General features: G+C 38.3%; 1 protein-coding gene across 1 annotated transcript in view; it reads left to right on the top strand.

The window, feature by feature from the left end:
- LOC106879533 (TBC1 domain family member 1) overlaps positions 1-12,702 on the top strand; it is a 196,887-nt gene that overhangs the window by 130,984 nt on the left and 53,201 nt on the right. Inside the window, exons 4-8 of the mRNA XM_052969134.1 lie at positions 376-467; positions 2,476-2,601; positions 4,265-4,363; positions 8,316-8,402; positions 10,184-10,455. Coding sequence (XP_052825094.1) covers positions 376-467; positions 2,476-2,601; positions 4,265-4,363; positions 8,316-8,402; positions 10,184-10,455 — 676 coding nt within the window. The remainder of the gene's footprint in view (positions 1-375; positions 468-2,475; positions 2,602-4,264; positions 4,364-8,315; positions 8,403-10,183; positions 10,456-12,702) is intronic.

Here is a 12,702-nt window from a genome sequence, read left to right as displayed (position 1 = left end):
ACACACACACACACACACACACACACACACACACACACACACATACACATGGGTGGGGTACAGATGTACCCTTGTCAGTCTTCTTTAAAAAACATGTCTGATTATGGAGAAATATTAACCTTGCTTGGAAACGGGTATGGTTTGTCAACTGAAAGGCCATCCATCCATGGAAAATATGCCACAGCAAATTCCATCTGGCCCAAGCAAGTATAAAGAAGCATATATCAAAATGATGATAGCAACAGTTTATTTTATGTAGCCTTATGTTCCTCTTGACTGTTAATCTCTCAGTTGCCTCTTAACAGCATGCAACAATATGGTAAACCTAGTCTAAAAATCAAGATTGTATAATTTTCTGTTTTCATGTACTTGCAGTACTAAGTACAGTGTGCGGTATTGAGCTACTTAAGAGGAGAGTTCAACAGTTGCCAGAAAAAGATGCAGCTGAGATGCACAACAGATGGAAGGTATAATACTAATACAAATTATTGCTTTTGTTGTAATCTATGAAGAAACTATATTCCCTCTTTTCTTTTGTTGTAAACCTCACCATAACATCTACTGTATCTGATGGCATGTAAGATACACTTTTGCACTCAAAAAATGTCTTGTAAAATCAGTCTGGATCCTATACGTGAAATTGCTTTAAGTATTTCTTGTTTTTATGCTCTAGGACAGGGGTTTTCAAACTGTGGTCCACGGACCACAGGAGGTCCACAAGGACAAGACAGGGGGTCTGTGGACAGCAAATACTTTATATGGGCAATTTGATTTTATATAAGTTTTTTAATCGAAATCTTTTAATTGACAATAAACCTATTTGTTAAATACTGTTAAATAAATAAATGTAAAAATATGTTATTTTAAGCAAATATTTATGTATAAATTTCATAAGCGTTTATAAGGGGGTCCCTAAGGTAAAGCCTGAAATATAAAGAGGTCCGCAAGTCAAAAAGTTTGAAAACCCCTGCTCTAGGATATTTTTCCTGAATGCAAGCTACTGAAATTATGGTGCATCTAACACACCCATGTGTCTTTTATGCCATCAGATACAGTATTGGCAATGAGTCAATGAAAGTGCTTCTATGTGGTTGTGTCACATGTTAGAAACGTTAGCTTAGTCAACCTCAAATCCCACATTATCATCTTTAAAAGGAAAGGCAGTTACATTGTATAATATAATTCTAGATTTATCCTCTTCAAGCAGCTGCAACTGCAATGTGATTCACTATATTGCACCAAGGATCTCTGTCCTCTCTTAGCTTTAGTAAGTCCTCACTTTCATGTGTGTCTCTATCAATGACATCAGTGTAGTTAAGGAATCATTGTCCTCTATTTGGGTGCAGAAGTCACCAAAATATAACATCAGATATGACCTGTTGTTCAGCAGAATAACAGTAGCCAACAAAGCCTACACTGAGGACATGAGTATCAAAGAGGACAAACGCCACCTGCCAATTTGTTATAACAATGGCACTCGACTTGATGATGTCAGGGACTTCAAGTACTTTGGTTCCTGTGTTGCCAACAGTAAGAAAAATTCCTCACATGCAAATGACAAGCCTGAAGTGCCTGTAACAAACTTTAAAACATCTGGCAATCAAGTATTTCAAAGTCAACAACTCTAGCCTTCTTCGGTAAAGGAAGCATTCTGAAATCTGGACTGTGAAGGAGCTTTTGAGATTGCTTTGCTAGCACATATGCTAGGCTTCTCACAAGGGCTTAAAACATTTTATTGAATGAACACATGACCAAGGAGGAGGCTTACAAATGACACATTCCATCCATCTTTAATATTGTTGCTCAGTGCTGGGTTGTTCTAGATACACTGTGTCTGAAATAAAGGGATTGTTATGATTGGAACTCCATTGATCACATGTCCCCTGGGTTACAGATGGTATAATTTATTAGTCTATATTAAAGGTGTGTTTTTAACATTTTTTTCCCCTTACATGTAAGTGTATCCCTGTTAATGTTGTCTAACACCAGATCATCTTTTATCAAGAAGACTTATGATCAAAGACATTCCAGTTGTGACCATCCTGTCTTTTTTTAAGGTGATAAGGTGTGATTTGAGAAATGGAGTTGGATGCTATTTCTAGCAGGTCAAGCAATAACATAGAGGTTTCCACATTGGTTTAGTAGAGGCTCCTGTGTTTTGTGTGTATGTTTGAGTTTCTGTGTGTGTACAGGGTGTCCACAAAGTCTGGGTACATGGAGTAAAGAAAATCATAACATAAACAATTAAATATAAGAAATAATAATTTCTTAAAGTATGTGTTAGTCCCATGTACCCAGACTTTGTGGACACCCTGTATATAAGTGTTTATATGTACATTAATGTATGATTTTGTTGTTTTATTTTTAAATTTTGTTTCTTTCCTTCTTTATCTAATCCACAAAAATATCTTTTTTGCTTTCATTTTATATTCAAGTTATTTATGATCTTAATTTAAATATTTTCTGAATTTACAGCAAGAAAACCCACAGACAAGTGAAGAACTTTTGGAAGTTATGATGATGTCTTTGAGGTACTTGTGTGAGCAGAAACAGAAAGAGCACAATCATATTTCTACAGGAAAATCTGCAGGCAAACTAGAGGTGATATATATTTTCTCTCTGGTCTTCTCACTGTTATTGTGTGGCTCCAGTTTAAGAGCTCAGGCATGTAGTTTAAGAAGCTGACTTCATAATAATGTTGTTTCAAATTCAGATGCATAATTATCTTCCATGATAATTTTGAGTCAACCTACAGTGTTGAGTGGAATTGGGTAGATAGAATCCCAGTTACCTCCCACCTGTTCTTCAGTGAAGGAGTCTCTTATTTCACATGTCTCCAAAGATAGAAAGCCAGCTGATGATATTTGTTAAGTGGAAGAGTGATGACTACAACACTGCTGATAACTTGTGACTTTCGTAGAGTACAAATGGGGACTTCAGTGATGCTGGTGCAGTGCCATATATCATTCTTCCTATTCACTTCTTAATCTTGGATGAAGTTCTCATCTGAGAAGAACCAGAGCATGTTGGGCTCCTTGGTGTGCTTCAGTTTGTTTAGTAAGCACTTCAACCATATCTGCCCTCTCCTCATAAGATTTTTACCTGATGTCTTCATGCACCACATATCTAATCATTGACTCTGACATATGGAGTTGTTTGACAATGACCTTCTTTGACTGGCTAGGATTTTCATTGATGATGACCTGGACTTAACTTTTCTTGCTGTCAAAAATGTATTTTTCTTTTGGTGATTGAAAACATTCCCTCCAAAGCCAGGAGCTTTCTTATCTTGAACACAAAGGACTTGGTACCATTTAAGAAGGTTGCAATCCCCAAATCACTGTAGTTTCTGGCTAAGGAAATGAGAATGGCATTCCTTTTCATTGTCTGCTTTAGATCCAAAGCTTCTGTGTTAGGGCTGAAAAAGGAGAAGATATTCAGTTAAAGTTTAGACCGCTTAATGGTTCTTAAAAGTTTTCTTCTCATATAGTGACACCCTGCATAAAAGTGATGCTTTATATAGAAATAACTACAGGGGTATCAAATTATTGGATTGGGTGACGAAAGTTACAGAGAGGGTAACTAATTAGGGAGAGTTAGCCTAGATGAGATGCAGTTTGGTTTTGTGCCAGGCACAAGCACCACTGATGCTATATTTCTGGTAAGGCAACTGCAGGAGAAATATCTAACCAAAGATAAAGCTCTGTACTTGGCTTTTGTTGACTTGGAAAAAGCCTTTGGAAGGGTCCCCCCAATCCCTTATCTGGTGGTCAATGTGGAAACTGGAGATAGACGAGTGGTTGGTAAGAGCCGTCAGTAAAGTGAGGATTGAAGCCTGGTGCAGCTACTAGCTTTCCAGACCTCAGTCAAACCGTCCAACCCATGCCAGCATGGAAAACGGACGTTAAACGATGATAATGATACACACACATAAATACACACACATCACAAGTTTCTTTCAGCTTCTGTCTATGAAATTCAATCGCAAGGCTTTGGTCAGCTGCAGACTATTAAAGACACTTACCTAAAGTACTACATACTGGGAGTGAACCCAAAGTCTTGCGGTTGGGAAGCAAACTTCTTACCCACTCAGCTATGTCTGTATTTACTGATTATAGTGTGTGTAAAATATATTTCTGCTACAGTAATTCATGGTCAGTTGAATTCCTTCTTTCTCCCCACCTCTCTCTTTCCCTCTACTCTATCTTTCTCTCCCTACTTCTCTCTTTAACACATCATTCACTTTGTCTTTCTTTTTCTCTAGTTCAACATAATGGATCGACGGACTAAGACTTCCAAACTAGATAGTTTCAGGAACAAGGCAAAGAAAAGCCTGACAAATTCATTTGAAAGCTTAATCCGTGTAAGTATAATTCCCATTTGTTGTTGTTATTGTTGGTTGAGGCGCAATGGCCCAGTGGTTAGGGCAGCGGACTCGCAGTCATAGGATCGCGGTTTCGAATCCCAGACCGGGCGTTGTGAGTGTTTATTGAGCAAAAACACCTAAAAGCTCCACGAGGCTCTGGCAGGGGATGGTGGTGAACCCTGCTGTACTCTTTCACCACAACTTTCTCTCACTCTTACTTCCTGTTTCTGTTGTGCCTGTAATTCAAAGGGTCAGCCTTGTCACACTGTGTCACGCTGAATATCGCCGAGAACTACGTTACGGGTACACGTGTCTGTGGAGTGCTCAGCCACTTGCACGTTAATTTCACAAGCAGGCTGTTCTGTTGGTCGGATCAACTGGAACCCTCGACGTCGTAAGTGACGGAGTGCCAACTAACTAACTAGTTGTTATTGTTGATGTTGTTTAGCTCCAGATGGGCTCTGATTGAGCAAACCTAACAAAGTAGTTCTGCCTATGACCATCATGTCCTGGGGCTAAATAGCAACAATACTAACACCTTTGATTGTAATCAAAGGAGTTCCTGCCATGGCCATCACGTCTTTCTGTATATGAGGGACTACATTATTATTATTATTATCAAAGTGTCCTTCTGTTTATAAAACATGAGTTGAGGGAGATTTGGCTACTATTTCTACTAGATTAAACAAACATGTAGAGATTTCTTCATTGACTAGTAGTTTTATTGTTGTTAATTTTGTTGAAGGTTGGTTAGCCCCAGGTCAACCCTGATCTTGCAGATATATAATCAAAATCATTCTAACAATGACCACATCACATGATTTTACTATGTCAAGAAACCAAGAACACATCTAACTTGTGATTTGAGGTAGATGTGGCTGTTATTTCTTGCAGACTTCCTGACCATGTAGGGGTCCTCTTCTTGCAGTTTTCAGTTATCTCCCTTTATACTGAGTGTAAGTCTCAACAAAGTTACGAAAATTGTTAGCAATAAAGTACAGGTATCAATTTAATTAATTTTCCCCACTCCCTGTTCCCTAAATTCTGATGATATGCTTCACTGTATTTGTTTCAACTCCCTGTGCTCTGAGTTCAGATAACACTAAGGTCAACTTAGCTTTTTATCGTTTCGAGATGAAAAAAAAAAATTTTTTTTAATGTTGGACTTTCAGAATAGCTGCCACGAATAAAATGGAATATTTTGTGTTATCCCACCACCTCAATTTTTTATGATTTTATAATACCCAGCATTCTAAAATAATTCATAGGGAAAAAATTTTTTTTTAATTTTCTACCTTTTATTCATCTACTTTCTGGTCTGTTTCCTACTGTTTTTTTTTTCTCTTTCTCTCACTTTTGCCATTCTTTCAAAACATTTTTCTATACAATATGAAAGTTAAATGAATTTAATATATAATATGACAAATAAATCTCACCACACTACTCAGCAAACTTTCGTTTTGAATGTGGCAGCTATTCTAAAGGCATGATAAAGAGGATGGGGGTAAAAAAAATTTGAAAAATAGACATTTTTTTAAATGCAAGCTATGTATGCACTAGAATGTGAGATGTTATGAAATGACAAAAAAATTGTGAAAAAATTTCAGTTTGATCGTGACAGCTACTCCAAAGTAACAATGAAAAGGTTGGGGGACATGAAGTTTGAAGAACATGAATTTTTGAAAAAAAAATTTTTTTTAATGCAAGTTACATGGGTTTAAAATAATTTTTAAAAAATAACAAAAAGAATTCATTTTAATCATGACAGCTATTCTGAAGGCATGATGAAGGGATGGGAGTTCAGAAATTTGGTTTAACATGGTGCTTTCTTGGTTCAAATCTGTTTTGCTACCATACCACCACCACCATACAGGGGTGAGGTAGAGGGTTTTTAAATAAATTTTACTGGGGTATTACAGGTAAATTTGTGGCACTAAGTACTTCCACCATTCTAAATATAGGTGCAGGAGTGGCTGTGTGGTAAGTAGCTTGCTTACCAACCACATGATTCCGGGTTCAGTCCCACTGCGTGACACCTTGGGCAAGTGTCTTCTACTATAGTCTCGGGCCGACCAAAGCCTTGTGAGTGGATTTGGTACACCGAAACTGAAAGAAGCCCGTCGTGTATATATATATATATATATATATATATATATATATATACATATATATATTTGGAGCCTGGTGTAGCCATCTGGTTTCACCAGTCCTCAGTCAAATCATCCAACCCATGCTAGCATGGAAAGCGGACGTTAAACGACGACGATGATGATGATGATATATATATATATATATGTATGTACGTGTGTTTGTGTGTCTGTTTGTCCCCCCAACATCGCTTGACAACCCATGCTGGTGTGTTTACATCCCTGTAACTTAGCGGTTCGGCAAAAAGAGACCGATGGAATAAGTACTAGGCTTACAAAGAATAAGTCCTGGGGTCGATTTGCTCAACTAAAGGCGGTGCTCCAGCATGGCCACAGTCAAATGACTGAAACAAGTAAAAGAGTAAAGGGAGTTGTGCAATTTGTTGTTGTTGACATAATAACTAAAAATATGTGGGTAGTGAAGAAGTGAATTGTTCTTTTAGAAGAGATAGAGATGGGAGTTGATGATACTTTCACCTATTTTCTTTAAGATACCATCATTGTCATTACTGTCATTGTCATCATGGTCATCAATTATTTGCACTTTTTAAGGAAGAGCATCTGACCTTAGAAAAATCTGACTCACCAAATTTCATCAGATCCATGCAAGGCTGACGAAACAGTGGACATTGAAATGGGGGCAGAGGAGTAGGGGAAGGAGTTATCTTCATTTCTGCTACAATTGTCTTGCCTTTCTTCATCATCATCATCATCATCGTCGTTTAACGTCCGCTTTCCATGCTAGCATGGGTTGGACGATTTGACTGAGGACTGGTGAAACCAGATGGCTAAACAATGAATTAAGTATTGTGGGTTTGTGGGGGTCAATATAATCCACTGTAAAACTTTTGTAGGCTGTACACCAACATAGCGTTTAGTCCAGTGACTGTATGGTAAGATGCTTGCTTTCCAACCACATGGTGCCGGGTTCAGTCCTACTGTGTGGTACCTTGAGCAAATGCCTTCTACTATAGCCTTGAGGTGACCAAAGCCTTGTGCATGGATTTAATAGACTGAAACAAAAAGAAGCCTGTCGTGTATGTGTGTGTGTATCTGTGTTTGTCGCCTGTCACCACATGACAACTGGTGTTGGTGTGTTTACATCACCATAACTTAGCGGTTCAGCAAAAGACACCAATAGGAGAAGTACCGGACTTTAAAAAAGAATTACTGGAGTCAATTCAGTTAGCTAAATATTCTTCAAGGCATGGTCATAGTCTGAATAGCTGAAACAAATAAAAAGGAAAAAAATAATAATCATGGAAATAAAAAATATTTAAAGATAAACACTCAAGTTTTAGATGCAATAATGAGTTTATTGTATACAGTGCCCAGATGCGTTAGAATTTGTTGGTAAAGGTTAAAAAAGGGGACGGAAAGCAGTCGTATAAGACAAGTAAAGAAAAACAGCATTGAAAGCTAGAAGTACACGCATAGTACACAGTACACAAAGCAAGACATATTTTTTGGCATACAAGTCACCATAGTATATAGTGTAAACATCCAAACATTGTCACTATCTTTCCAAATTCTGTTGCATCTCACATGGAATATCTGGCCCTCCAAAGTTGTGTTTATGTATAAGTTGATCTACCATTTTGGTGGCTGCAAAATTTTTGGATTGAAAAATTGCAACTTGTATGCTGGAAAATACAATAAGACAGAAAGGTGAATAATGAAAGAATTGTAAAGAGGAAAAAGAATATTAGGTATGTCAGGAGTAGCATTTTTTTTTCTTTCTTTTGTGACATCTTTGTTGTTGTTGTTGTTGTGGTTGAATTTTGAATTTTTCTGTTTTTCAGGGTCGTAAAAAGGATGAAGCAAGGGAGGCCTTTCGTCAACGAAGTGGAACAACGGACAGTGAAAGTAGCTGGGCAGCTTATTCAGTCGTGCGTAGCTGCAATTTTTTACTTATTTTATTACTGCCCTATTGTTGATGGTGTGGAGGCGCAATGGCCCAGTGGTTAGGGCAGCGGACTCGCGGTCCTAGGATCGCGGTTTCGATTCCCAGACCGGGCGTTGTGAGTGTTTATTGAGCAAAAACACCTAAAACCCCACGAGGCTCCGGCAGGGGATGGTGGCGAACGCTGCTGTACTCTTCCACCACAACTTTCTCTCACTCTTACTTCCTGTTTCTGTTGCGCCTATAATTCAAAGGGTGAGCCTTGTCACACTGTGTCACGCTGATTATTCCCGAGAACTACGTTAAGGGTACACGTGTCTGTGGAGTGCTCAGCCATTTGCATGTTAATTTCACGAGCAGGCTGTTCCGTTGATCGGATCAACTGGAACCCTCGACATCGTAAGCGACGGAGTGCCAACAACAACAATTGTTGATGTTGTTGTTGTTTGATCCTTGAGTGTCTGCACTTTCCAACATGAAGTATTGGGTGCTGTTTGTAACAGTATGAACTTGCTGTTCTCCCTACTCCCCTCCACCTTCCGCAGACTATTTCTTACACCTCTTGTTGTTTAGCCACAGGTCACCTCTGACCAAGAATTCTGTGATCAAAGGCACTCCATTCATGGACAGTTTGTCTTTATATGAAACCTGTGAGGGTTGTTGACAAAATTGACATCCAACTGTAGAAAATCTGCCTCAGTAAATTCTGTGTAACCCACACAAGTATGGATTAATGGATGTTGAAACAATTATGAGAGCAGCAGCATATAGCATAAATATTTATTTTAACCCCTTCGCATTTAAACCAGCCATATCTGCCCAAAATATTTGTTTTATGTTCAAACTAACCAGATCCAGCTTCTTACACCTATTCTACAATATTGTGGCTGTGTGGTAAGAAACTTGCTTCCCAACCATATGGTTCTGGGTTCTGTCCCACTGCATGGTATCTTCTACTATAGCCTCAGGCCAACCAAAGCCTTGTGAGTGGATTTGGTTGACAGAAACTGAAAGAAGCCTATCATATATATATGTATATATCTATGTGTGTGTCTGTGTCTGTGTTTGTGCCCCTATCATCACTTGACAATTGATGTTGGTGTGTTTACATCCCCATAACTTAATGGTTTAGCAAACGAGACCAATAGAATAAGTACTAGGCTTACAAAGAATAAGTCCTGGGGTTGATTTCTTCAATTAAAACCCTTTAAGGTGGTGCTCCAACATGGCTGCAGGCAAATGACTGAAACAAGTAAAAGAATAAAAGAAAGTCATATAATCAAAATCTCATGGCTACAAGATAATGTAGGATGAATTCCAAACAATGGGAATAAATAAGCAATGGTATCAGTATTTCAGCCTCATAGATTGAATCAAGTATATAGAATTATACCATTATGGGGTGGAAACATTTTGACAGCTTGTGATTCTGTTACATACACCTTCAAACTCGTAAACATTGTGCCAAATTAAAAAGAAGGCTGGAGTGATGATCATGGTTTGAAATAGCTCTGATTATTGGTCTGCTCAACCAGGGCTGGCCTGGGTCTTAACAGGGACAACAAGAAATGAGTGTAGCCTCTATATTATTCTGTATTAAGCAGATTTATATGTTTTTAAAATGAAACAAAATATAATGACTGTAGTAAAGTTTGAACTCCTAACCATGAGATCTGTAACCTTACATCTGAACCTCAGAGTCATTCTGCTTTGACATTATGAAAGTCTAAACAGAATTCTGTACCAGTTATTTTATTTCCATTTCAGGATTCTTCTGCTCCGACAACACCTGAGTTGTCACCGTCTGCTTCTCCAATGTCCAAGGAACGCAAGTTTCGGCTACCAACACCGCCGGACTCTCCAAAAGCTGAGATTCGGCCTCGCAGCTCAACTGTGGGAGCAATTCCAATGTCAACAGCTAGGGTGACAAAACAGAATTTCCCTCCAGCGAACCTTAACAAGGACAATAATTACACCCTCTACAAAGAGGACAACAGCAGGCGGCAGGCAGAAAATGCCACAAGTCCAATGAAGCACATGTGAGTATATTCCTTCTATTAGATGATATTATATTGGGTGGAGATGTGAGTATTGCAATTTCAAGCAAAGATTTTTTTTTTTTTTTTTTACGGAAAAGAAAAAGATAGAAAGTGAAAGATTTAAATGTTTAAGGGTTTTTTTCTTCAAAGAGCAGCATTTCTTGTCATCTCAAGACATAGAAACTTATCCAGATTTGTAAATTATAGTTCAGAGATATCAAACATCAGCTGTGGCAATGCTTAGACATACACATTCACATCAATTGTCCATTTTATAAAAAATATTACATTTTAATTTTGAAATATTCTGTAAAATATACATGTCACTAGCATACAATCAGAATAAAAGCCTGGCTAGATTTGTGGTTAGTACAGGTTTTAATCGGTCAAATCAATGCACCTTAAGGAATCTTTTAACTCAGTCAATGTAAAAGAAGCTTATAAATCCATACATTAAAGATATTACCAATTTCCCCTTCATATCATTCATACAAACTGAACCAAATGGAGGTAGTTCTTTTTTTCTTTGGCTAACTAGAAGAATCGTTAGCATGCTGGGCAAAATGCTTAGTGGCATTTCATCTGTCTTTATGTTCTGAGTTCAAATTCTGTCAAGATCCACTCTTCCTTTTATTCTTTTGGGGTCAATAAAATTAGTATCAGGTCAAGGACTAGGGGCGATGTAATCAACTAGCCCTCTCCCGCAAAAGTTTCAGGCCTTGTGCCTATTGTAGAAAGGATTATTATTATTATTGAGTGGGAGAGCAGTGCATACCATCAAAGTGACACTGGAGTACAAATATACGAAGCCCGAAATACCTATCATGACTGCCTGTCTGATAAGGGTACACCAGGCACATGCATCATAAACATATGTGCACGACATGGTGATCTCATATCAAGATAAACAACACATGATCTTGTAAGCAAGGCCCAGTTAGAATTTTCTCCAAGTTGAGAAGCCTATCCCACTCAAAAAGGTCCCTGAATAAAGCTTGTTTAAGGATGTTGAATGAAAGACCCATGTTTCCAGTGGTGAACTATTCAAACCCCAAAGAATTTCTCTTAACCCATGACTATGATGCCCCACAACTACTTCTTTTTCATGATCAGAGATGCACATATCATCAGCCATGAAGGGACATGTTCAACTGGTTATGGTCAAACAACTCATAAGCAAACCTGATATGTAGAATTTTTGTTGTAACTCATCTTCAACTTTGCCTTTCATCCTTTCGGGGTCGATAAATTGTGAAGCATTGGGGTCGATCTAATCAACTCGTCCCCTCCCCCAAAATTTCAGGCCTTGTGCCTTTTATTATTATTATTATTATTATAAGAACATTGTATTACACTTATATTTTACAATTCAAAACCTTCTGTCTTTCTTTCCTCTCTACAATCCTTCATAAATATCTTTATTTTTATGTTTTTTCTTATCTACTTATTCTCCCTTTCTTTCTTCCCTTGTGTTTTTCCTCTTTCTTTCCCTCTCTCTGTTTACATCAGTCATCACCACCACCACTACCATCACTATCATTACCACAACCACTATCACTATTTTTAAACCACTGCCTCCACCGCCAGTGTCATCAAACATCACCATCGCCATCACCACCACCAGCGTCCCCACCTCCACTATGACTAAAAACCATGCATTTGTTTACATTTCTACAACTTAAGATAACACTAATTATTACAAAAATGAAGACAGTGTGACGTGGTGGTGGTGGTGGTACAAGCAGTATTGATGATAGTGATGATAGTAAAGTTGGAGACGGTGGGGGGGGGAGCTTAAGCAGGTGGTTGAAGTTGGTGGCAGGAATGTGGTTGATGGTGGAACTAGTGTTTGGTGATGGCTGCAATGTTATGCAACAGTTAGTAGTCTGATGATGGTGGTCGGGAGAGGATTGTTTTAGGCTTGGTGATGGTAGCATGGAGGTCATTGCAATTTCAAAGAACAAGGAAGAGTAAGAAATATTATAGCTGATGGCTAAAACCAAACTATTTACCCACCACTAAAATTATTACATCATATATATATATATATATATGTATGTATATATATAGGCGCAGGAGTGGCTGTGTGGTAAGTTGCTTGCTTACCAACCACATGGTTCTGGGTTCAGTCCCACTACGTGGCACCTTGGGCAAGTGTCTTCTACTATAGCCTTGGGCCGACCAAAGCCTCGTGAGTGGATTTGGTAGACGGAAACTGAAAGAAGCGCGTCGTATATATGTATATAT

The sequence above is a fragment of the Octopus bimaculoides genome, chromosome 7 (assembly GCF_001194135.2).
Source record: "Octopus bimaculoides isolate UCB-OBI-ISO-001 chromosome 7, ASM119413v2, whole genome shotgun sequence".
NCBI lineage: Eukaryota > Metazoa > Mollusca > Cephalopoda > Octopoda > Octopodidae > Octopus > Octopus bimaculoides.
The sequence above is the reverse complement of the archived record's forward strand: the minus strand, read 5'-3'. Positions and strand labels throughout refer to the sequence as shown.